General features: G+C 39.1%; 1 protein-coding gene across 2 annotated transcripts in view; it reads right to left on the minus strand.

Moving 5' to 3' along the window:
• sos2 (son of sevenless homolog 2 (Drosophila)) overlaps positions 1–27747 on the minus strand; it is a 98275-nt gene that overhangs the window by 5470 nt on the left and 65058 nt on the right. Inside the window, exons 15-23 of one of the 2 annotated variants that reach the window (XM_072568664.1) lie at positions 27402–27521; positions 18937–19099; positions 16628–16745; positions 11535–11707; positions 11307–11423; positions 8708–8954; positions 7934–7987; positions 5735–5776; positions 1802–1905 (exon numbers count right to left, since the gene is read on the minus strand). In XM_072568664.1, the coding sequence (XP_072424765.1) occupies positions 1802–1905; positions 5735–5776; positions 7934–7987; positions 8708–8954; positions 11307–11423; positions 11535–11707; positions 16628–16745; positions 18937–19099; positions 27402–27521 (1138 nt within the window). The remainder of the gene's footprint in view (positions 1–1801; positions 1906–5734; positions 5777–7933; positions 7988–8707; positions 8955–11306; positions 11424–11534; positions 11708–16627; positions 16746–18936; positions 19100–27401; positions 27522–27747) is intronic. The other variant, XM_072568665.1, reaches the window with a different exon arrangement.

Genomic DNA, 27747 nt, shown 5'->3' on the forward strand with positions numbered 1-27747 from the left:
GCCACCTAAGGATTCACCCCGAGTAGAAGAGAAACATGCTCACCTGCGCTGGACTGCCAATGAATTAATGAATCTGGGGGATAATCTTATTATGAAATATAGGGAGGGAACAAAATTCTTAAATTGCATCTAGAATAATTTTAGCCAGTATGTAGAAAGCCCAACAAGACAGGAGTAATTCTGGGCCTAATACTGGGAAATTAGCCCAATAGTTGAAAGGAATATGAGTAGGGGAGCATTTTGGAGATGGTGACTATAACTCAGCTTTAGGATAATTGCGAAATAGGACAAGGGTAGGTCAGGAATAAAAGTTACAAATTGGGAAAGACTAATTTCACTGAGATACGATACAATGTGGCCTTAGCAGACTGGGAGCAAACACTTGCAGCTAAAACAATGTTGGTGGTTGGTGGTATCCAAGGAGGACATCGCAAGAGTTAACGGCCAATAAATTCCCATTATAGCAAAGGGTGGGACCAAGACTGGAAACTCTAATTTTCAAGGGGCATAAAGGTCAGGATGATGAAATCAAGACAAAAAAAAAGTTTATGGCTGATGCCAAGAGTTCAATACAGCAAACTCTCATGAGGAATAACAAGTGCAAGGGGAAATTTAAAAAGAAAATTAGGAAAACAAAGAGAATGTTTGAGAAAGCATTGGCTGGTAGAACAAAGGAAAATCCAAAGGGCTTTTTTTAATGCATGAAGAGTGCGGGAAGAAAAAACTATGGAATAAGTAGCGTCCATTAGAAACCATATAGTTAATGTACGTGTGGACCCAGAAGATGTGGACAACGAATACTTTACGTTCGTCTTCACAATGGAACAGGTCGCATCAGGTATAGACATCAGGATAGAAGACTAGGCTTGGATGAGATGTCTCCTCAGTTGTTGAGGGAAGCATGGGAAGAGATATCAGAAACCTTAGTGGTTTGCAAATTCTGTCTGGCCACAGGTGTAGTTCCAGAGGACTGGAGAACTGTTAATGTTGTCCCATTATTAAAAAAGGAAGGAAGGGTTAGACCAGGAAATTACAGCCCAGTCAGTCTAATCACAATGGTATGGATGAATTTTGAGGGTTGGATCATTTCTATGCTTGGAGAAACAAGGATTAATCAGGGATATGATTCGGAGCGTTGCTCCAAAAGCTAGTGTGCTTCCAATTTAACCTGTTGGACTATAACCTGGTGTTGTGTGATTTTTAACTTAATCAGGGATAGTCAGCATGGATTTGTTTCGAGAGGGTTGTATTTGAGAAATTTGATCAAATATTTCGAGGAGTTAACTAGGAATACTGAAGAGGGCAATGCATTTGATGTGGTATTTTTACTGTGTGTCTTGAAATAATTGTTGATTTCCTCACCATCTGCCACAGGCTCATTCTGGCATCTCTGTTTTGCAGGATTCAGCGCATTTGGTCAGTAAAGATACAACCAAGGTGTACAATGAAATCTTCCAGCTTGTGTACATTCTGTGCCCTTGCCACCCTTAAAGCTTTTTCCAATTGGTGTTCAGCATAGAGGAATACTGATTTAGATTCATTAGCAGCTGCTGGGGAGGGGGAGGTGGGTGGGGTGTTCTAGGATATGGCCAGTGATGGTAATGCTGCTTGCTGCGTGGTACATAGTCACATCCACAGAATCACAACAGACTGATTGTGCAACAACTCTCCAAATGTTGGCACAAGCCTTCAGCAGTCAGTAGGTTAGACTTATTCCTAAACAATGTAATGGAAGTTCAATGAAGAAGGAAAGTGTTATTTCAGTATGATTTCACATTGTACCATGAGATACTTTCTTTACCTTAGAATTTAACAAATCTAAAGCAGGCTTATTTCGTTGAGGAAGAGGTGGAGGAGTAGATGAGTCTTCACTTGAAGTATGATAACTTGAACTTGAGTGAGGTTCTGGAAACAGAGTGAAAGCAGAGATTAAACTCCAATCATTTATATCATGTTTATATTTTAGTGGGTCAACAGCCCCAGCAATAACTTGCATCTATATAGCCCTTTGTAACTTGGAAAATGCTCTAAAAGAAAGTTATTTCACAATTGGTGCCAAAAAATCATACTGACCTGAAAGAGAAATGCAAGACAGGGTGAAGGAGCTGAATTTTAACAAGGCTATCTAAGAAGAGGAGGAGAAGCAACAAGAAAGAGTTTGGTCAGGAATTACAAAACATGGGGCTTCAGCAACTGATAACATCACCTTCAGATAGTGAGGCAAAGGAGTGCAAGGTTAAAGGTGGATAAATCCCCTGGACCTGATCAAGTGTACCGGAGAACTCTGTCGGAAGCTAGAGAAGTGATTGATGGGCCTCTTGCCGAGATATTTGCATCATCGATAGTCACAGGTGAGGTGCCAGAAGACTGGAGGTTGGCTAACGTGGTGCCACTGTTTAAGAAGGGCGGTAAAGACAAGCCAGGGAACTATAGACTGGTGAGCCTGACCTCAGTGGTGGGCAAGTTGTTGGAACGAATCCTGAGGGACAGGATGTACATGTATTTGGAAAGGCAAGGACTGATTAGGGATAGTCAACATGGCTTTGTGATGGGAAATCATGTCTCACAAACTTGATTGAGTTTTTTGAAGAAGTAACAAGGGTGATTGGTGAGGGCAGAGCAGTAGATGTGATCTATATGGACTTCGGTAAGGCGTTCGACAAGGTTCCCCATGGGAGACTGATTAGCAAGGTTAGATCTCATGGAATACAGGGAGAACTAGCCATTTGGATACAGAACTGGCTCAAAGGTACAAGACAGAGGGTGGTTGTGGAGGGTTGTTTTTCAGACTGGAGGCCTGTGACCAGTGGAGTGCCGCAAGGATCGGTGCTGGATCCTCTACCTTTTATCATTTACATAAATGATTTGGATGCGAGCATAAGAGGTACAGTTAGCAAGTTTGCAGAATGACACCAAAATTGGAGGTGTAGTGGACACGAAAAGGGTTACCTCAGATTACAACAGGATCTGGACCAGATGGGCCAATGGGCTGAGAAGTGGCAGATGGAGTTTAATTCAGATAAATGCGAGGTGCTGCATTTTGGGAAAGCAAATCTTAGCAGGACTTACACACTTAATGGTAAGGTCCTAGGGAGTGTTGCTGAACAAAGAGACGTTGGAGTGCAGGTTCATAGCTCCTTGAAAGTGGAGTCGCAGGTAGATAGGATAGTGAAGAAGGCATTTGGTATGCTTTCCTTTATTGGTCAGAGTATTGAGTACAGGAGCTAGGAGGTCATGTTGCAGCTGTACAGGACATTGGTTAGGCAACTGTTGGAATACTGCATGCAATTCCAGTCTCCTTCCTATCGGAAAGGTTAAGATTTACAGGGATGTTGCCAGGGTTGGAGGATTTGAGCTACAGGGAGAGGCTGAACAGGCTGGGACTGTTTTCCCTGGAGCATCGGAGGCTGAGGGGTGACCTTATAGAGATTTACAAAATTATGAGGGACATAGATAGGATAAATAGACATAGTCTTTTCCCTGGGGTGGGGGAGTCCAGAATTAGAGGGCATAGGTTTAGGGTGAGAGGGGAAAGATATAAAAGAGACCTAAGGGGCAACTTTTTCACGCAGAGGGTGGTACGTGTATGGAATGAGCTGCCAGAGGATGTGGTGGAGGTTGGTACAATTGCAACATTTAAGAGGCATTTGGATGGGTATATGAATAGGAAGGGTTTGGAGGGACTAGATTGGGTTGAGATATCTGGTCGGCATGGACAGGTTGGACTGAAAGATCTGTTTCCATGCTGTTTCTATGACTATGATCATACACTAAAAGCCAGTGTCAGAGAAACAGTGAGAATGTTTCTTGGATTAGAGAAGGTTAAAGATAGGGGAAAGGCCTTCGAGAGTTTTAAACACAAGAATATGTTAAGGAATAATGACAAGGAATTTTAAATTTGCAACATTGAGGGACCTTACGTCCATGTTGGTCATCAATAGCTGACATAGAAGGTAAGTGGAATGAGGTGAGGAATAGGATATTAGAAGTAGAGTTTTAAATGAACTGAATCTTACAGAAGGAAACTGAACAACACTGAAACAGCTTCGTAGAACAAAAATACCAACATGATAAAGGCACGAGTGGAAGATGTCCAAAGGCACAAAGCAAGTGGGTGATATTACAGTTTTGGTGTTGGAAACCACATGGAGTAAAACAAACATTAAACTTTAACTCAAAAAGGATGCAAACTGTCTGGTTCATCTTGAGCAAAGAACCAGGAAAGACAGGTGGAATCATGAGGGTACGGAGCCTGGGGTTTGCTGAAGTTAATAGTTTTGAACTTTACAATATTTCATTCAAGAAAAGTTTGGCCCAGTTACAACTAGATACTAGATACTAAGAGCATCTTTAGAAGAGGTGAAGAGAGACAATCGAGAGTCGATATCGTTATCATATATGTGCAGACTGCTCCCCATATTTCCCATCATGTTGCCAAATGGTAGCATCTGAACCGGAAGATGACAAAGCCCAAACTTTCCTCACTTTCTCCAAAGCCCAAAGGTAGATCTATTGCGATTCAAAAGTAATGACACAATGGCAGGAAGACAGGCCATTGTTAGAAATGCACTGATTACAATTTGATACTCAAGTGTAAAACCAAATGAGGGCAATCCCATTAATGTGACATTGGAAGAAACTGAGTCAGTGTCAAAACCTGCAGAGATTTTAATGAATGTAGCCAGTCAATGACAATGTCATTTATGACGTTATTTTTGGTGGTGTGGCAGGGATAGAATCTAAATAAAGATTCAAACAATGAGCTGTGGGGGGTGGAAATACAGGCATAGGTTTGGAAGGGAAGAATACAATTAAGGACATGAAAAAAGGAAATCTGGAAAGAGGCATAATAGCTTTCAATAACAGAAAGACCAAGGATTAAAGCGAAATATTGCAGATGCTGAAAATCTACAACAACCACAGAGAAACTCAGCAGATCTGGCTGCATCTGTGGAGACAGAAACAGAATTAGCATTTTGGTATGGTATGACTTTTACAGAATCAAGGAAAAGGCTTTCGAGCAGGTGGCTGCTGATAGTTTTTAAAGGGGAACCAGAAAGTGGAAGAATCATATGAAACATAGCTAGCACAAAAGACAATTAGATGGTGAACAGTTTATGAGAATGGGGAGCAAATTTGATAGTTGAATTATCTTAAAAAAAGGAACAGGAAAGAGAAACTAGAGCAAGATGCAGGGATAACGGGAGACTGAGGAGAAGTTTTGTTTGATAAGAACAGGCGGCACAGTGGTTAGCACTGCTGCCTCACAGCGCCAGGGACCCCGGTTCAATTCCCGCCTCAGGCAACTATCTGTGTAGAGTTTGCATGTTCTTCGTGTCTGCGTGGGTTTCCTCTGGGTGCTCCAGTTTCCTCCCACAGTCACAAAGATGTGCAGGTTAGGTGAATTGGCCATTCTAAATTGCCCGTAGTGTTCGGTGAAGGGGTAAATGTAAGGGAGTGGGGCTGGGTGGGTTGCTTTTCGGAGGGTCGGTGTGGACTTGTTGGGCCGAAGGGCCTGTTTCCACACTATAAGTAATCTAATCTAAAAAAACAACGATCTAAGTCTGGTTTTAATCTTAGTGGCAAAGAACCCCATAAGAACATAAAAGAAATGGGTTTATTCTGTGTTTACCTTCAAATAGATTAGCTAATAGAGCAACAAATACTCAGAATTTGAAACCGCATCAGCAAGAAATGAAGGTGAAAGTAGCAAGAATAAATGTTCTTAACCTACTGGATGGTGGCAGCAGGACAGATGCAAAAATGGTGTTACTACCTGTAAAAGAAAATGACAAATGTTTTAAAAATTTCACCAACAATTAAGTTGTAATCATATTTAAGTTATACAAGAACTGCACAAATCAATATGTGGCCATGTTTTAGGATACAGTGATTTATATAAACAGATTGTCTAAAACTTGAACTTTTTAAATTCTATTCTGCATAACACAATTAAGTTATAAATTATGTTCGATGGTGTAAATTCTGCCAATCCTGCCTCAGTGAATGTCACATGTTTCCACATCAAAGTAATATAACTATTAAGTTGTCTGATCTCCCAATATATTTCCCTCCCCACCCCTTTCTGCCTTCCACAAAGACCGTTCCCTCCACGACTACCTGGTCAGGTCCACGCCCCCAAACAACCCACCCTCCAATCCTGGCACTTTCCCCTGCCACCGCAGGAACTGTAAAACCTGCGCCCACACCTCCTCCCTCATCTCTATCCAAGGCCCTAAAGGAGCCTTCCACATCCAAAGTTTTACTTGCACATCCACTAATATCATTTATTGTATCCGATGCTCCCGATGCGGTCTCCTCTACATTGGGGAGACTGGGCGCCTCCAAGCAGAGCGCTTTAGGGAACATCTCCGGGACACCCGCACCAATCAACCACAACGCCCCGTGGCCCAACATTTCAACTCCCCCTCCCACTCTGCCGAGAACACGGAGGTCCTGGGCCTCCTTCACCGCCGCTCCCTCACCACCAGACGCCTGGAGGAAGAACGCCTCATCTTCCGCCTCGGAACACTTCAAACCCAGGGCATCAATGTGGACTTCAACAGTTTCCTCATTTCCCCTTCCCCTACCTCACCCTAGTTCTAAACTTCCAGCTCAGTAACTGTACCCTTGACTTGTCCGGACTTGTCCTACCTGCCTATCTCCTTTTCCACTTATCCATTCCACCCTCTCCTCCCTGACCTATCGCCTTCATCCCCTCCCCCACTCACCCATTGTACTCTATGCTACTTTCTCCCCACCCCCACCCTCCTCTAGCTTATCTCTCCACGCTTCAGGCTCACTGCCTTTATTCCTGATGAAGGGCTTTTGCCTGAAACGTCGATTTCGAAGCTACTTTGATGCTGCCTGAACTGCTGTGCTCTTCCAGCACTACTAATCCAGAATCTGGTTTCCAGCATCTGCAGTCATTGTTTTTACCTCTTTGATCTCCCACCCAGCCTGACCTGGAGACAACAGTAGTCTCAGTGTGAACCAGGGAGGGATGCACTTTGGGGACTGGTAAGTGTAAGACAGCAGGATAAACAGGGGAACTGAGCTTCAGAAATGAAATTAACAACCTTTGGATCTTCAGAGAAGTGATGGCTCAAAACATTAATAAACAAGAAATTGCTGGAAATTGTTTTAAGAGTTTTTTTTAAAAACAGTAGTTTGGTGTTACAGCTAGGTTTAATACTTTTTATCTCAAACTTTATTTTTTTCACAGTCCTCTATAGAAGCTTTTAAGCTTAATATTTAGCTGGGGCAGAAGGTATTAGGGTGACCAACAAGCCAATATGAAATGTAATACTATACGACATAGCAGTTAATTTATGACATTTTGGTTGATCTTGGACATAGTCAGTGTTAAAGACTAGTCTAATTCATTTAACACATCTGTTACTTCAGCAAAATAGAACTATTTTTCAAATACTTATGTCACAGCTTTGTTTATTGTGCCACCTGGCACATGTAGGAAGTGACATCCAATACACAAGCCTTTTAATTCAAAATGCAATTTTTAGTATCTGCATACCGTTACAGCTCTAGTGTTGATGTAAACCTATGCTTTGCATTAGGATTCAATATTTGCTAACTTAATGCAACAAAATGAACAGTAACAGTACACTTTAATTTCACTAAGTAAATGCAACTAAATGAAGGAAGCCATGTAAGGTAAATTCTCTTCAGTGCCATTTCACTGTAATTATCGTAGCAGATCATGAGAATGATCAAACATTTTGTTTTGGATATCAAACAATGAAAAATGTATTCAAATTTATTAAAATCAGATGAATGCAATTATCTGTTAATCAACCACAGCCAGACAAAAGCAGTATTGTTACAATTAGTAAGCAGATGCTGTTGAGTCAAGAAACAAAAGCAAGCCAACAGCATGAGTGGACATTAAAAAACCCAGCATGAGCTGCCATACCAGCACCAATGTGAACAGGAGCAAAGATCGTGGAACAGACTGAACTTGAACTACCTGCAGAAGACACAGGAATAAGTGAAAGTAAAAGCACAACAGCTAGAAAATCAGCCACACTTAATGTGTCTTGACTTACGTGCATCGCAGAAATTAAAGAGTATGTCACTAGGAAAGCACAGCAGATCAGGCAGCATCCAAGGAGCAGGAGAATCGACCTTCATCCTGACGAAGGGCTTATGCCCAAAATGCCGATTCTCCTGCTCCTCGGATGCTGCCTAACCTGCTATGCTTTCCCAACAACACACTCTCGACTCTGATCTCCAGCATCTGCAGTCCTCACATTCTCCTGCCATGCACGTAACCAAATATTTACTAATCATTGTATTTCCAGTAAGGCAATGTTCAATTTTAAAATTAATTTTAACTGTTTCTCCTTAAAATACCAGCATTAGCTGAGAAAACATCAGGTCTAAGATTAGATAGGTTTTCCAGTGCCTCAATGTCTTCTTGTGCACAAACAAACTGATGTTTCAGCACATACTTCAAATTAAATCTGCGACCATCTGGTCTGTTAGTAAATTAGTCAGTGTCATGACCTATGTGATTTCTATGGCGCTATGAGGAACACACTCAATGATTTTGAAATTTTCTTCAAAAAGATGTCTTGAGTCACATACTTGTCACTTGAAACTTTAAAGTTTTAGAAGGGCAGCTTACTTAAGTTAATTAACCCAGTAACAATATTAATGACATGTTACAGAACAAAATGAAACTCACTGGTTGGGCTGGAAACATCTCCATCAAACACATTGAACTCAGGAGAAGCAAATACACTTGGAGTTGATGGTGTGTTTGGGGAGTTTGGGATAGACAATGTTGAATCATTTTCAATTTCAGGAATTCTGCTGAAGCTGATCTTGCATGGTTCCTGTATAGGATTCTTTGGGATTGCAGAGGTAGAGGCATGCCTTGAGGGATTTGGTCTTATTCCTGGAGACTTTAGGGAATATGATGTTTTTCTTGGCTAAAGAGAAAAGGTAAATAAGATTATTGTCACTGCTAAAGTTAACATCACTTCTGGCAGAATAGTAAAATATAACTGATACCTGATCCAATAATATTAACACTTTTAGATCGCATGAAGAAAAGGTACTGTAGTAGATATACCCAGCAACAATATTGGGTTATTTCATTCCTCATTCCCAATACCCTTAGTGTATTTTTTTATTTTTGTGCCTTCTCAGCACAGATGGAGAATACAAGTGATGTCAGATTTTGATGGGACTGCTCATTGGTTGAACTCCTTCAAAACAAAGTCATAACTCATTAAATAAAATTATTTTCATCATTTTGAACTACAAAACTCATTATTTTTAATCAGAACCATTCAAATAATGTCTCAAGGCTAAACAAAAGAACAGAAGAATTCAGGTTCTGGAGTTTTATCGAACTGTCACATTGTCAGGACAAATTGTTTTCTTCAATAAAGGTAATCTAGTGATGGATTCCCTACCCATTCTTGAGAAAACTCAATTGGAAAGGTGGTTTCCACATGATTTGCTCGTCCACTTTAGATACTGGTATGGATAAATGATATAATTCCATTCAATTTAGTATTATTCCTTAGGCAAGAGGAAACTTAATATTTCCACAAAATGCAAAGAAAGTTTACTTTTGGCTGATCAGTCAGCAACACTGCTATTCTCCAGCAATGATATTTGGATAATAAGAATAATGACTTTTTAAGTAAACTATTTTCATGATATAACAACATGATTTTAGAATTCACTAGAAAAACAACATTAAGATTTGAAGTCCATCATTTGTTGTGAAGAAATCAATCTTACAGAAGGTGCAACTATGAAATATTATAAATTCACTGAGATATAGGTTTACATTGTATATAGATGAACACAGCGAGTTACTATACTCTAATAACTTTACAGAATGAATAACTTTATGAAGGAATTCCAATTTACTGTAACATGTAACAATCTAAACAATCATAGCGAAAAAAGGAGATGGTTGAGATAATAGATGCCAGGATCAGATGGCACGTATCAGAAGCTACTGAACAAAGCAAGAATGGGAATTAAGAGATCCTGACCTTGGTGCTGAAAGATAAAAGAATTGTAAAAGCTACATTACTTTTGAAAAAAGAAAGGGCACAAGGATAAACACAGCAACTATGGAGGAGTCAGTTCAACCTCATTAGTGGAAAAGTGTATCGAATCAAGAATCCAGGACAAAATTAACAATCACTTAGACAATACTGGATTATTTAAGGAAAACCATCATGGATTTGGTAAAAACAATTTGTGGGCAACTAACCTGTTTGAGATTTTTTTGATGCGGTAATAGAGAAGGTTGAAAGTGTAAAATAGTTGATATGGTATACATGGATTTCAAGAAGTGTTTTATAATAGATTATGATATATATTATATATAACATGTATAAAATATAATAGAATTTCCAGCAAAGTTGAACTCCATGGAATAAAAACAGAACGGTGGCAACACAGATACAAAATTAGCTAAGTTACAGGAAACAAAATAGTGGTGCATGGCTTGTATGTAGAATGAATTGCCAGAGGAAGTGGCGGATGGAGGTACAGTTACAACATTTAAAAGCCATTTGGACAGGTACATGAATAGGAAAGGTTGAGGGGATATGGGCCAAATGCAGGCAAGTTGGACTAGTTTAGTTTGGGAAACTTGGTCAGCATGAATGAGTTGGATCGAAGAGTGTTTCCGTACAAATGACTCTAATACTCTGTGGAATTCTCTACCGTAGAAAGCAGTCAAGGCCAAAACATTGAATGTTTTTAAAAAGGGTTTGGATATAGTTCTCAGGGCCAAACGGATTAAACCCTCCGAAGAGTAACCCACCCAGACCATTTCCCTCTGACTAATGCACCTAACACTATGGCCAATTTAGCACAGCCAATTCGCCTGACCTGCACATCCTTGGACTGTGGGAGGAAGCTAAAGCACCTGCAGGAAACCAACTTAGACACGGGGAGAATGAACCAACTCCACACCGACAGTCACCAGAGGCTGGAATCGAACCTGGGTCCCTAGTGCTGTGAGGCAGCAATGCTAACCACTGAGCTACCATGCCACCCCAAATGCTATGGGGAGAAAGCAAGAACAAGGTAGGATCGAAGGCCAAATACTCCACTTATTTTTTCCTGCACCTATTTTCTACATTGCTATATTTTAAAAAAGTGAATTAAGCAATAATGTTTAAATGTAAAACTAAGTGACATACTTATCAACTTTAAGCCAATACCTTCAAATGAACGCAAATTTACTGATGTTTTTCTCCTTAACTAATGCGACTACTAAAACAAAATCAAAATTATGGGCAACTTACAAAGCGTGGTGGCTGTTTGCAGTTTCGTGGTTCAATTACCAATGATTTGTTGAACAAATAGTCTGTAAACTCTTTTTCATTTCTGTTTTCCATAGGATTCAGATTTTCAAAGAATTTCTATGCATTAACACAAACAGATCTTTAATGACTTTATGAACTATGTAAAAAACTCATTCTAAAACTGGTAATAAAGGATGAACTTTATGAAAGAAGCACCAAAATAACTACCTTTAAGTCAGTCTCCACTTGTAGGCAGTAGGGCTGATTCTGATACTGTTGAATTTCGCCCGTGATTTCAGCTACTTTCCTTCGTTTGCTAAAATTTATTAGTTCTTTCCCGCATCGTTTTAGAAAATCTGGATTCCCCACTTCAGTCTTCAGAATATTTGTCAAGTAAATACCTTTGATCAGAAACAATTCATAAACATTGGTCTTAAAACTTATCTCCAATATACTTAACTAATTATAAAATAAACTTATTTAGAAGCAACACCTTTTGAAGCGCTTAGGCTTACAAAATTATGAGGGGCATTAATAGGATAAATAGGCAAAGTCTTTTCCCTAGGGCCAGGGAGTCCAGAACTAGAGGGTTTAGGGTGAGAGGGGAAAGATATAAAAGAGACCTAAGGGGCAACTTTTTCTCACAGAGGATGGTACGTGTATGGAATGAGCTGCCAGAGGATGTGGTGGAGGCTGGTACAATTGCAACATTTAAGAGGCATTTGGATGGGTATATGAATAGGAAGGGTTTGGAGGGATATGGGCCGGGTGCTGGCAGGTGGGACTAGATTGGGTTGGGATATCTGGTCGGCATGGACAGGTTGGACCGAAGGATCTGTTTCCATGCTGTACATCTCTATGACTGTAGGTGGTTGTGGAGCAGGACCATATGACACAGAATTTCTAGCAAAAGATTACAGTATAATGCGGTTGAAATATATTAAAAAACTGATATTAAGTCTCACCTTTTTGAATGGTTTTCCTAGTTTTGGTTTGTTATTATGTAAATCCCAGTACTCCTTTGAAATCACATTCTCAAGATAACTTCAGATTTTCTAACAAAATGTGTCATCTCAGCTCAGACGATGTATAAAGGTGTAAGGATAAAGTCTGTCTGTGTCCCAATCTTGAGACAGACTGGTTCAATTTCTGAATTGGGATTTACAGAATCTTACATGAATTAACTGTGTCTCAGAGAGAGTGCCGAATGTTCTCAAAGGAGAGAGGGACCAGCAGGAGGGCATTGTACATATTGGTACCAATGACATAGGAAGAGAAAAGGATGAGCTTCTGAAGGGAGAATATAGAAAGTTAGGCAGGAATTTAAAAATGAGGTTCTCGAGGTTAGTAATATCTGGATTACTCCTAGTGATACGAGCTAGTGAGGGTAGGAATAGGAGGACAGCACAGACGAATGCGTGGCTGAGGAGCTAGTGTATGGGGGAGAATATTCCTGGAAATACATCCTGGGAGGTTATTTGGGTGGAACTCAGAAATAATATAGACACCCTAATAGTCAGCAGGAAATTGAAAAACAAATTTTTAAGGAGATTTCATTTATCCCAAACAATAATACGGTGGTTATGGCAGGGGATTTTAACTTTCCAAACACAGACTGGGTCTACCATAGTGTTAAGGGTTTAGATGGAGAGGAACTTGTTATGAGTGTACAAGAACATTTTCTAAGTTAGTATGTTGATGTACCTACTAAAGGAGATGCAAAACTTGACCTACTCTTGGGATAGAAGGCAGGGCAGGTGACTCAGGTGTCGGTGGGAGAGCACTTTGGGGCCGGCAAACATAATTCCTTTAGTTTTAAAATAGTGATGCAAAAGGATGGTCCAGATCTAAAAGTTGAAGTTCTAAATTGGACGAAGGCTAATTTTGATGGTATGAGACAAGAACTTTCCAAAGCTGATTGGTGCAGATGTTCGCATGTAAAGGGACAGCTGGAAAATGGAAAGCCTTCAGGAATGAGATAACAAGAGTCCAGAGACAGTATATTCCTGTCAGGGTGAAAGGGAAGGCTGGTAGGGTAGGGAATGGTGGGTGACTAGAGGAATTGAGGGTTTAGTTAAGAAAAAGGAGGAAGCATATGTCAGGTATAGACAGGAGAGATCGAGTGAATCCTTAGAAGAGTATAAAAGAAGGAGTATACTTAAGAGGGAAATCAGGAGGGCAAAAAGGGGACATGAGATAGCTTTGGCAAATAGAATTAAGGAGAATCCAAATAGTTTTTACAAATACATTAAGGATAAAAGGGTAACTATGGAGTGAATAGGGCGAGCAGGGCAAAGATCAGCAAGGCAACCAATGTGTGGAACCACAGGAGATCAGGGAGATACTAAATGAGTATTTTGCATCAGTGTTTACTATGGAGAAGGACATGCAAGATATAGAATGTGGGAAACAGATGCTGACATTTTGAAAAACATCCACATTACACAGAAAGAAGTTCTGAGTGTCTTGAAACGCATAAAAGTGGGAAGCTGGGGAAGTGATTGCTGGGCCCCTTGAGATATTCGTATCATCGATAGTCACAGGTGAGGTGCCAGAAGACTGGAGGTTGGCTAACGTGGTACCATTATTTAACAAAAGGTGGTAAGGACAAGCCAGGGAACTATAGACTAGTGAGCCTTGACTTCAGTGGTGGGCAAGTTGTTGGAGCGAATTCTGAAGGACATGTTTGGAAAGGTGAGGACTGATTTGGGATAGTCAACATGGCTTTGTGCGTGGAAAATCATGTCTCACAAACTTGATCGAGTTTTTTGAAAAAGTAACAAAGAGGATTGATGAGAGCAAAGCAGTAGACATGATATATATGGACTTCATTCAGGTGTTCGACAAGGTTCCCCATGGGAGACTGGTTAGCAAGATTAGATCTCATGGAATACATGGAGAACTAGCCATTTGGATACAGAACTGGCTCGAAGGTAGAAGATAGAGGGTGTGGTGGACGGTTGTGTTTCAGACTGGAGGCCTGTGACCAGTGGAGTGCCACAAGGATCAGTGCTGGATCCACTATTTTTCGTCATGTATATAAATGATGTGGATGTGAACATAGGAGACATAGTTAATAAGTTTGCAAATGACACAAAAATTGGAAATGTAGTGGGCAGCGAAGATGGTTACCTCAGATTACAACGGGATCCTGATCAGGTGGGCCAATGGGCTGAGGAGCGGCAGATGGAGTTTAATTTCGATAAATGTGATGTGCTGCATTTTGGAAAATCAAATCTTAGCAGGATTTACAAATTTAATGGTAAGGTCCTAGGGAGAGAACTTGGAATCAGGTTAATAGCTCCTTGAGAGAGTCACAGGTAGATAGGATAGTGAAGGCTGCATTTGGTATGTTTTCCTTTAATGGCCAGAGCATTGAGTATAGGATTGGGAGGTCATGTTGCGGCCTTACAGGACATTGGCTAGGCCACTTTTGGAACATTGCTTGCTATTCTGGTCTCCTTCCTATTGGATGTTGTGAAACTTGAAAGGGTTCAGAAAAGATTTACAAGGATGTTGCCAGGGTTGGAGGAATTTACATATAGGGAAATGCTGAATAGGCTCAGGGTGTTTTACCTGGCGTGTCGAAGGCTGAGGGGTGACCTTATAGAGGTTTATAAAATCATGAGGCACATGGATAGGATAAACAAAGTATTTCCCTGGGGTCGAGGAGTCTAGAACCAGAGGGCATAAGCTTAGTGTGAGAGGAGAAAAATAGAGAAGGGGCCTAAGGAGCAGCATTTTCAAGCACAGGGTGGTGCGAGTATGGAATGAGCTGCCAGAGGAAGTGGTGGAGGTGGTACAATTGCAACATTTAAAAGGCATCTGGATGGGTATTTGAATAGGAAATGTTTGGAGGGATATGGGCCAAGCACTGGCAAATGGGACTAGATCAGGTTGGGATATCTAGTTGGCGTGGACAAGTTAGACCAAAGGGTCTGTACCTGTGCTGTACATCTCTATGACCTTATGACTGTACGTTCTGTATTTTTTGAACAAAATAAAATATAATTCTTCAAGTACACATTCAATCCATAAACTTATATGTGTGTGCATGCAGGAGAGACAGAGTGTCTATGTGAGTGTGAGTGAATGTGAGAGTGTGTGTGTATGCATGGTAAAGTATGTGTGTGAGTGTGATGGAGTACAAGCCTGTGAGAGGGTGTGTTCGTGGGTGTGATTGTGGGGCGTGTATGTGTGCCTATGAGAGAGCGCATATAATGCAGTGGGGTCATCTATAGCGTGACATGAACCCAAGGTCCCGGTTGAAACCATCCTCATGGGTACTGAATTTGGCTATTTGCCTCTGCTTGGCCACTTTGCATTATTGCTTATCCTGGAGAATGTCCCAGGCCGCTGAAGTATTCCCTGACTGGGAGGGAACACCCTTGCTTGGTGATTGTTGTGCGGTGTACATTCAACCATTATCATAGTGTCTACTCTGTCTCGCCAATGTACTATGCCTCAGGGCATGTCTCACACACATTCTTTATCAAGCTTACACACACACGTACACACTCTCTCTCACATGCACTCACACTGACTCTGTCTCTCCGACACGCACACACATACGTTTATGGGACTAATCTGTATTTGCAGAATTTTATTTTGCTCAAAAAATGCATAACCTCCAGTCAATCCATATAAGATTCTGTAAATCCCACTTTTGAAATAAAACCAGTCTGACTCAAGATTAGGACACAGAGTTACTTTAACCTCACACCTTTAATGCACTGTCTAAGCTGAGATGACACATTTTGTTAGAAAACCTAAAGTTATCTTGAGAATGTGACTTAAAAGGAGTTCTGGGATTTACATAATAACAAACTGAAAATAGGAAAACCATTCTAAAATGTGAAAGATTTTAAGTGCTTAATATATTTCAGTTGCATGATACTGTAACCTTTTGCTATAAATTCTGTCTCTTATGGTCCTGCTCCACAACCACCTGATGAAAGAGCAGCACTTCGAAAGCTAGTGGTTCTAAATAAATTCTTTGGACTATAACCTGGTACTGTATGATTTTTAACTTTGTCCACCTGAGTCCAACACCAGCTCCTCCAAATTATAAAATAAGCAAGTCACTGACTTTATTGTTATGAATTAATTATAAAAAGTGCAAACTAAGTTAGCGAGAAAAAAAGACTGGGTAACAACCAACTTGACATTCTGTACAAGTTTTTATATATATTATATATGTAACGTAGCTAATGGAAATAATGTGCAGTCATTTACCAATGCACTACAGAAGCAGGTATAATGCATAATACATTGTTAAATCACATCAAAATACTAAATTGATAATTAGTTGTATTACCTACCAAAGAAAGGCACACAAGGTGGATTTATTGACTTAAGTTTAGCTAGGTACTTCTTGAAGTGGTCTTGACTTAGGTCCACTGCTTCTTCTAAAACTTTTTTCTTTCTCTCAGGCAATGCCTATGTAAAATATGTAATAAAAGGTGCTACAATGTAGTTTAAAGAAATCAAGTGCTAGATTTTAAAAAAATACTGAGAAGTCAAATTCCTTTAAAACTGACAGTTATGATAGAAATTCAACATTTATTTGAATTAAGAGTAGTTTGTTTGCATTTTCTTATTAATAACAGCATCTCTGACATTGCACTCTGATTTTTCATACAGGATTCACATTTGTCAAACAAGAAAAGAGGATAGGTTGTTTTTAATTCATAAAAGGACATAAGATAAACCGAAAACAGGGTAGTTAGTTTAACCTCAGTGTTGGAAAAGCTTTTAAAAATAATAAAGCAAAATAATTACAGACACTTGAACAAATGTAGATTAATTAAGGAAAGTCAACACAGATTTGTTGAAACTAGATCATGCATAACTAATATGTTTGTGCATCTTTTGGTGAGATAATGGGGGGGGGGGGGGGGGGGAGGGGGGGTTGATGACGATAATGCAATTAAGTTGGTGTACATTCACTTTCAAAATGGATTATAAGATAAAGTCATTAATAAAGTTGCAAAATTGGCAAATAATTGGTATATAAAGTTTCAACAAATAAATGCATCGTCACAAATTTTTATAGGAAGAATAAGGATGTAACTTGTTACTTGGAATTTGCAAGTCAAGGTAGGTAGAGGAGATAAGGAATCTCAGAATACAAACACACTGATCACAAAGTTATGCGACAAGTCAACAAGGTAAAAAAAACAAAAAGTAAACCATTCATCTGATCTTATTTTTAGAGGGACAGCATTGAAAAGTAAGGAGGTTATGTTAAACCTGTCTCCAACGTTGCCTCGACCACACAGGGTATGGTGTATAATTCTGTTTTCCCTGTTGTAGAAAGGATAGAAACACACTGGAGAGTGTACAGAGATGATTTATAGGGATCATACTAAAAGGGTGAGAGTATTTGAATCAGAAAAGGATCAACAGGCTGGTCTCTTTTATCGTAAAAAGAGGATAAGATTTCAACATCATGAAAGATTTTGATAAAGTAATGTTTCTCTTGTAGCGAGAAGCTAACAATATAAAATAATAACCAAGACATCCAGAAAAAATTTCTTTCCCTTACATGATTTTGCTAGTAGAGGTGAATATAATAGTTCCATTCAAAGTTAGACCACCACATGAAAAGAAAGCGGATTAGAGGGTTACAATGATTGGAGTTAGATTAGTAAAGGTGGGAGAAGGCTTGAGTAAATCATCTATTTTGACGTGTACTAGTTGAGCCAAATAGCCTGTTTCAATGACAATTTTTAATCTGACTGTGTTTAATCTCAGTCAGTTTAAAATCCACAAATTTCTCTCCATTCTGTGAAACACTGACCACTCTTAAATTTACACACATTGTAAAGACAAAATCAGGAACAAAAAAAGAGGGACACCACATCATCACAAACTACAAACTGACTCAGTGTCATTCAAAGAAGTTTTTAACTATGTGCACATCAGATGCTATCAAGTGAGAACCTCAACCAGGCAGAAGTAACTGGCTACATTATTCTTTTAAATCATATGAAGGAGGATGTGCATGACACAACAACACAATCCCAGCTAAAATTCGGAACTTCTGAAAACATTTTCTCTTATTTAAACTCCCCCCGCCTCTCCCTACCTCAAGCTGTTAGATATAATGTTGTATAGTATTGGGCAAGGGTAGGAAGGAGGAAGGGACGAAGAAGAAAAATAAAGGAAAACACTTACATTAAGATTACATTACACTTAAATTAAAACACAAATTAAAAAAAAATCACCTTAGCATCACCATCTTTTAAATCATTGACAAATAATGGTGAATATTACTAAGCAGGAAGAACAAAATCAACAGAAAGCATTTTCTGAATTGTGCACCTTTCTCCAAGTAGCTGTTAATTGATCTGTTATTATAATTACATTTTATATACAGGTTCAAACTATAATTGGTCATTGTTGTACATACTGGATGAAAGATTCAGATTTATTCCATATAGGTCAATTACAAATAAGATGATTAACTGCCTAACATATATTAATTGAATATTCAAATAGCAGCTGATAAATTGACTTTGACAGTTATATTTAAAAATGAACAGTGCTTTTTACTTGAATAGAAATAACTGCAAATATTAGTTGATCAGGAGGTGCAAAACTAAAACAGTCCATGTAAAACACTCACCTCAAAAGTGTGATCCAGCCTATAAACTGGCACAGAGTTTACTGTACTGACAATTTCCAGGACACCATTAAAATTGTTGAGTTCCTGGAAAACTTGCAAGATCTCTATAATTCGACTTAAAACTGCTACTCTCTCCTCAAAATTTTCTGCTTCTACAATACACCTACAGAAGGGAAAAAAAAAATATTCACAAGTAGAAAACATGAAAAGTGTTGTGTCAAAAAATTAATACTGCCAAACTGTTCAATATGTGTCTTGCTGAAAAACACATCAATCTCATCTGTTTTCTATACTGTACTGCAGGTGTAATTAGTTATTAAAACTAGAGATTTTCCAAACGGGGCAAGTCAAGTGTTGTAAAGATAGTAAATAGAGGTCCCTGATTACCATATATACTCAGTTAATAGTCAATCTTGTCTAAAAGTCCATCTTGACTTTTGCCAAAAAATTCCAACTTTTTTTTACTTGCCATCTTCATTGTCAAAATCAACTTGTCCTAGTGCAAACCTGCTCGTTCAAAGGTGAATAGTCAGCTCCTCTGGTCTGCACAGAGTAATAAAAATATTTTGAGTCCTTTTGTGCTCAACGTGGAGACAGGGCTGACAGGAACAGTTTCTGACTTTGCAACTCTTATAATCAGCTGAGGTACTGTTCGCAGCTTTTTAAAAAATATTCATTTATTGAAAACGAGATCACTGGCTGGGCCAGCATTTGTTGCCCACCTCCAAGTGCCCTTGGAAAGGTGTTGGTGAGAACTTCCAGGGCTCTCCCTCCTGACTCTACACTGGTGGCACATGACATACCCAGGGTAGTGATCATGTTGTCAGGGTCTTCAGGGACTACATCAGGCGGTTTCTGCATGTGGAACAGCTCACCCAATTTTAGCACTAGCCCCCAGATGTTGGTAAGGAGAACTTGCAGAGTTAGCAGGGCTGAGGTTATCATTGTCATTCCGGTGCCTATGTTGATGCCAGATGGCTTGCTTGATTTTAATCCTATCGTGAGATTTTTTAAATGGGTTGATACAACTGAATATCTTTTTGTGTCATTTCAGAGGGTGGTTGAGAGTCAACCACATTGATGTGGGTCTGCAGTCACACAGACCAGACCAGACATAGATGAGAACCTCTGTCGCTAGCATGTTACCTGGGTCTCTGCATTATTAGTCCAGTGACAATAGCAACAAAATGGAAGAGGATAAAGAAGAATACTTGCATACAATGGATTCTTACTTGACAAAATCTTGGCCTCAAAAGTTGAATATATACATGAGTACAACTAGAAAGTCATTTGGCTTTGTGTTTCACATTAAGTTGACTTGCTGAGCAGGATGTGCTTTTCCAATTCAATATTTTTTGATTCAGCACCTTTATTTTGAACTATTCCTACTAGTTTCCAATTCCAACCTTATAAGTCTATGGTCATCATTTCTCTTCTGGTAACTTCCTTGTTCAGTACCCAAAATTAGATGTGCTGCATCCTTCCTTATTGGAAAACACTCCCCAAGACTAGTTTTGGCTTTATGCTAAGACTGTTCCCCATTTCAGTTACAAATTGTAAACCTAAAAAGTAAATTTGCTTTGTGAACATGTATTAATTATGAAAAACTGTTATCTCTGTCCTCACTCCCTGTCAAATTTTCTGCTTTAAAAATGTGATATCTACACTATAATTACATCCTCTTTCCAGTGGAAGTTAATGACTTCTAACTCTACCTCACACAATCTTCACTATCAACGTGCAACACTAACTGGTGCTTTAGATAGTTATCTGCTGGATAATCATCTTAGGAATGTGTCACGTGCATAATGTCTGCAATTGTCAGCTTCAAGAATTGACATTCTTCTGAAATCTAAAACAGGGCAAAAGATACACAATTTTCTTTTGGCACAATAAATAAACAAAGTAATATCATGTATTTCACACTTGGAGACAGGAATAGATGATCCCCAAATTTAGCCAGTTATTTACTTGGAATGCTAAAATCATTATTTAAAACATCATCTCACCAAAATAGATAAAATAGCAGCCTGGGAATGAAGTGACTTCTGAGGCTACTACATGGCCCACAAATACAGTGTCTATTCAGCCTATTAAAAACTATGAATAGTATCCACACAATGGAGTCAGGAGTGTATAGCAATGAGTTTTTTTTTAACAATAATTTTGATCTGATCCAGCAAGTAAAGAATTCGTTTTAATTGTGGTCAATGAAGTGGTATCATTTGGCTCTTTGTCTTTGAAAGCGTTCCTACATGTGAAATGCAATGTTCCATATGCCCTTTGGTCGAATAAACAAATATTGGAACTTATTTTTATAGCCCAAACAAACAGAAACTCAGGCTAAAAAGTGTTAAATCACTTGGAAATAAAATCATTTTTTGGTTCTGTAAATCTTTAAATAAGTTTGTAAATTACTTGGTTCAAATGAGAAATAGTTAAAAGTATGTAACTAACATACTTTAAACTTTAAATTTAAGTTTTGTAAATAAGTTTGTATAGTTACTTTGACCTTTGTGTATTTTTCTGTATCTTGTGAACATTGTAAACACAGTTTTAACAAACTAAAAATCAGATCTTGTAACTGTACTGTAATGTGACTCCAATTTCTCTGAAAAATAAAAGGCCATAATAGCCTTTACAAAATAATCTTATCATTTAACTATTGGTTCTCTTATCTAAAATTTGGAATTCTCTAGAATACTTGGATGTATCAAATATACATTTGGTGTGATTTCAAATTAGGATGTGATAATGTTGTATTCTCCAAGCAGACAAGAATTTACTTTGCTGGTGCCTTGTTATCATTGTAGATTTGTGAAGGTAGAAATCAAAGGAGGACAAGCTGCAATTAAAAGGGTTGATCCCATAAACAGCTGATATTTTAAGGAACCAGTCAGGTGGTAGTAAGAAGGGATATCATTAAGATCATTATTGTTAAAGAGACCAACTATAAATTGGGCACACGTTGCCTAGCCGATCTGAGATTGGTCATGTTCTGTTCATGCACAGGTAAGTCAAATCGAGTTCAGGGCGCCCCTGATCATGTACATGGGCAGTGACTTGCAAAATCTAATGAGCCATAACTCTTAGAAGTCCAATGTAAAGTAAGGAGTTGGAAAATAACTCCAGTCAACAAAATAGAACAGAACAAATAACATGCTTTCAGTCAACCAGAAATTGTAAGCTGGTGTCCCAAAATGGATTGACTGAAAATCACAGCTTTAATTAAGTATCATTCTTTTGTACTTATTGTGATAAACTTAATAAACTTATTAAATTCTCTGAAGCCTATGGGAACGAACTTTTACCTGGGACGGTCTTGTAACTGATCAGTACTAATAAATATGTGGATTGGTTCTTTGAAACTTAGTCTACATTACTCAATAACTGATTGAAGTCTTACATTTAAAATAAAGCTATAAGATAAAACCTCACAACTGGGTTAAAGTTATTCATTGTCAATGGTAGAGAAACAGAATCCCAAAAAAAGCACATACTTTGAGTTCTTGGTAAAAAGTGGCTTACTGGCTTAAGTCTCCTTAATGCCCCACTGGGCAGGACATGGTGTTTGTATACATAACACTAAAGTATGGAATAAGCTGCTGAAAAGTGACAGATTTATATGTGTATATATTACCTTTTTAAGAGGTCAGATTTTCAAAATAGTGGTACATGAGTGTGGTTATTTTTGTGAAGGGTTGATTTAAGAAAAAACTAGGTCAGATAGTCCTAGTTTTGAAAATCTAGTATGCATTAGAAAGTATTAGCCCCTAAGATGTTAACACTGAATGTTTCACGACAAGTGGAGGAAACACTGAAGGCCATTAGCTTGACTTTAGATTGGAATAATCAAGGATTGAAAGTTCCAATGTGAACTCTAAGGAGACCTGACTAGAGTCAGAAGAAAATATAACCTCTCTTCAAGGAAGAGTTTCATCCAGAACAGTTCAAACAATAATTTATCTCAATAGAAATGTTTAATTTGTGCAACTTCCAGTCCAGAAATATTAAGCTAGAAATCAGCTGGTTATCAGAAGCTCTCAGGTGTATGATTATAATTGTAAGAAAACTTCACAGTTCACAAGAAACAAACTAGGGAGAATCAATTAACTCAAATTTGAAGTTTGACATGGAAATATATTTTCTCGATGAATTGCTACAAAGTGATGATGGTGGGAAATAGATTGAAATTTTGTTTTGGTGGGAAATTTAACATTTTTCTAACTGTGATTTATATCTATGTAGATTATTCTTCTTTCTCTTTTGCACATTAAATTTCTGTCATGGTGTTTAAATAAAGCTCTGTAGCCCTACATAACTACCTACAATGAATGACCACCAAGTTTATTAAAATAAAGACAAATAATCTGTCAGGTGAAGTTTCATTCGATGGTCTGACTTGTCTAGTAGTACCATCAGCTGGGATTATAACAGAAATACTTGACTTGAAACGTGGTCATGACAGGAGACTCCCAGGAGGAGAATGAAGATATTTTAGAGATGTCATCAAAGCATAACCCTGAACAGGTTAAACATCCATCATTGCCTCATATCCAACCAAAATGGAGAAAGTTAGTTTGTGAAGGCACCAAAAACAAAGTATTTGTCAGATATATACTCAGGCAATGTCCAGACACTGGAGAAAGCACACAAATCATCAAACAATTTATCTATTTACCTCCCTGCATGTGACACGTCTGTAGATCGCACATTGAATCGATCAACCATTTCAGAACCCTCTGAACCCGAACGAAAGCAAATCGTCCTCAATCTCAAGGGATTGCCTAAGATAATTTTTGTTTTTAAAAGGGTTATGGCTATAGATGCAATTTAAAGTGAGCAGTTTAATTTGGCTCCTATGTCTCTTTACTGTCTTATTCTTAACACTTTAGAAATGATGTTTAAAAGGGAGCCTGCATAACCCAACATGTCACCAAAAATGTTTCCAATTATCAAACATAAAACCAGTTTCTGTGGAAATGCAGAAGGCAAGAAAGAAAAGTCAAGCCAGACAATATAACAGAACAAAATATTACAAAACTGGCGTTTAACCAGCCAAGTTAAAGTTATTCAATTCTTCCAGCGGCTGTACCATTTTCTGTGTTGGACTGTCATAAGAACAAGAAATGCTCCCTTAAAAAAAGTCTGATTGAACGTAATCATGGAAGGCTGCAATTTTTTGATAGGACCATTGCATCAATAAACATCCAGATATTCTTACTTTTATTAAAATGATTCAGGATAATACGCTCAATCAAATTACTTTCCTATCCCAAGAGGACACATAAAGCATCACTGTTGAGTCAAGGTACAGCACTTAATTGACGATCAATGATTCAACTACTCTAGCCAATTGTGATAACACCATAGCTTTCAGAGGTGCATTTTCTTCTGGTCTTTTTAATGAAGAAATGTTGAGACAGAGATACCAATCAGTGTGCTCACAGCCAATAAAGAAAACAGCTTGAGAGGCCTTGGGAATTTTTTAAAAACTTGGAACAACAGAAGCAGCTTGAATGGATGGGGTCGAGCTCCCACACAACCAGGATTTTTAATTTTAGCTTTCAGCAGTTTCTGGGGTCTTGACATTGGATGTGGAACCTCTTATTCCTCTCGGTTACAGCTAAAAGCTGGGGTTCTCTTCCTGCTGCTAGAATTGCATGTGAGACAATCTAATTTACTGAATTTGCTTTTGTCAAATTTGCCTTTATTTATGGGATGTTACTGTACTGGAATATTTGGGTTCTTTTAGCATTTCAATAGTGTTATGGTTAAGCCAATTCTTTTACTTCAGTGTTACTTTGTCTGTATTTTAACAGTGTAAAAATAAAGTGCTTAAAGTCAAGTAGTTTGACCAATCAAATTGCATCTGGAATGCAATGTCTTATACTTATCTTTAAAATAAGAAGAGTTAGGGTCACGGCTATCTTCTTAATATATTTTGAGGGGGTTTGGTCTAGTCTTTTACACAATATAGAACATAGAAAAGTACAGCACAGAACAGGCCCTTAGGCCCACAATGTTGTGCTGAGATTTAATCCTAATGTAAAATATAGTAACAACCTATGCACCCCTCAACTCTCTGCTATCCATGTGCATGTCCAGCAGTCGCTTAAATGCCCCCAATGACTTCGCTCCCACCACCTAAGCTGGCAACGCATTCCATGCATTCACAAGTCTCTGCGTACAGAACCTAACTCTGATGTCTCCTTTATACCTTCCTCCTAATATCTTCGAACTATGATTTCTCGTACTAGTCAGTCCTGCCCTGGGGCAAAGTCTCTGGCTATTGATTCTATTCCTCTCATTATCTTGTACACCTCGATCAGGTCTCCTCTCTTCCTTCTTCTCTCCAGAGAGAAACGTCTGAGCTTATTCAACCTTTCTTCATAAGGCAAGCCCTTCAGTCCAGGCAGCATCCTGGTAAACCTTCTTTGCACCCTCTCCATAGCCTCTGTATCTTTCCTACAGTAGGGCGACCAAAACTGGACACAATATTCCAAGTGTGGTCTCACCAGGGACTTGTAGAGCTGCAGCAAAACCTTGCGGCTCTTAAACTCGATCCCCCTGTTAATGAAAGCCAAGACACCATATGCTTTCTTAATAACCCTATCCACTTGGGTGGCAACTTTGAGGGATCTGTCTACTTGTACACCCACATCCCTCTGTTCCTCCATATTGCCAAGAATCCTGTCTTTAATCCTATATTCAGCATACGAGTTCAACCTTCCAAAATGCATAAATCACTTTGCATTTATCCAGATTGAACGCCATCTGCCATTTCTCAGCCCAACTCTGCATCCTGCCTATGTCCCGCTGCAGTCTGCAGTAACCTTCTATACTATCGACAACACCTCCAACCTTTGTGTCATCTGCAAACTTACTAACACACCCCTCAACCTCGTCATCCAAGTCATTTATAAAAACTACAAAGAGCAGAGGCCCAAGAACAGAGCCCTGCGGGACCCCACTCAACACTGTCTTCCAGGCAGAATACTTTTCATCTACAAACACTCTCTGCCTTCTGTAAGCCAGCCAATTCTGAACCAGATAGCCAAATCTCCCTGTATCCCATACTTCCTGACTTAATGAATGAACCTACCAGGGGGAACCCTATCAAATGCCTTGCTGAAGTTCATATACATATCTACTGCTCAACCGTTGTCGACTTGTCTTGACACCTCCTCAAAGAACTCAATAAGATTTGTGAGGCATGACCTGCCCCTCACAAAGCCCTGCTGACTGCCTTTAATCACACTATGCTTTTCCAAATAGTCATAAATCCTATCCCGCAGAATTCTTTCCACAACTTTGCTGACCACAGACGTGAGACTGACTGGTCTGTAATTGCCATGAATTTCCCTATCACCCTTCTTGAAAAGTGGAACAACATTCGCCTCCTTCCAATCCTCTGGTATGACTCCCGTGGAGAGTGAGGAGGCAAATATCCTCGCCAGTGGCTTAGCAACTTCCTTTCTCGCTTCCCAGAGCAGCCTAGGATAAATCTGGTCTGGCCCTGGGGACTTATCAATCTTAATGTTTTCCAAACTTTCTAGCACATCATCTTCAACAATCTTGATCTGGTCAAGACTGTATCCCAGCTCCTCAAAGTTTTCATTTACAACAAGTTCCCTTTCCTTGGTGAAAACTGAAACAAAAAACTCATTTAATGCTTCCCCTATCTGCTCAGACTCCATGCACGAGTTCCCTCCGCTATCCCTGATCGGCTCTACCTTCTCCCTGGTCATTCTCTTATTCCTCACGTAGGAGTAAAACGCCTTTGGGTTCTCCCTAATCCTTCTTGCCCTGCCTTTTTTGTGCCCCCTCCTGGCTCTCCTCAGTCCATTTCTGAGCTCCTTTCTAGCAAGCCTGTAATCCTCCAAAGCTGTGCTAAATCCTTGCTTCCTCCACCTTATGTAAGCTGCCTTCTTCCTTTTGATGAGACGGTCCTCTGTTCTTGTCATCCAAGGTTCCTTAATCTTACCCCTTCTTACCTGTCTCAGAGGAACAAATTTGTGCATCACTCGCAACTGCTCCTTAAATAGTCTCCACATGTCTGCTGTGCCCTTTCTGTGGAACAATTGCTCCCAGTCTGTACTTCCCAACTCCTGTCTGATAGCGTCATAATTTCCTTTTCCCCAATTAAATATCTTCCCTCGGTAACTGCTCCTTTCACTCTCCAAGGCTATGCTAAATGTGAGGCAGCTGTGATCACTTTCACCAAAGTGCTCTCCCACCGTGAGATCTGACACCTGTACAGACCATACTCCTTTAGTATTAACCCAAAGTGATAAAGACATTAACAAAACAGATTAGGTTCAGGTGGGAATTAATGGAACCATAGAAACCAAAGCTGTAAACATGCAGGTCTGAAAGTAATATTACAAACCTGTGGTTTTAAACAGTTACTTTCCAGGAACACAGTCACATTCATGTATACAGTAGATCAGCATTCTACTTACTTCTCAAACCACAGAGTAAGGTTTGTTGTATGTCGAATCATTTTCAGTAAATTTGGAGAATTTAACTCTTTGTTTTCTTTTGTCCAGACACTTCCCACGAGCTCAGATGGTTGAACAGCCCTGTTAAAAGAAATCAAAATAGAGAATATTGATTTGGAGATTTTAAAAATCATTGTCCAGAATCATTAGAACAAAGTCACATCTAATTATCAGTAGGTCTGAGAACAAAGTTTAGTTCCTCAAATTTTATTGAAAGACTAAAACATTTAGGTCGTGGCTATTATTTTTCATTTTTACAGATGTCTCAAAAACAAACATCCAAAAGCACTTGAATATTATTACAGTA

Source organism: Chiloscyllium punctatum, chromosome 4 (assembly GCF_047496795.1).
Source record: "Chiloscyllium punctatum isolate Juve2018m chromosome 4, sChiPun1.3, whole genome shotgun sequence".
NCBI classification, from domain to species: domain Eukaryota; kingdom Metazoa; phylum Chordata; class Chondrichthyes; order Orectolobiformes; family Hemiscylliidae; genus Chiloscyllium; species Chiloscyllium punctatum.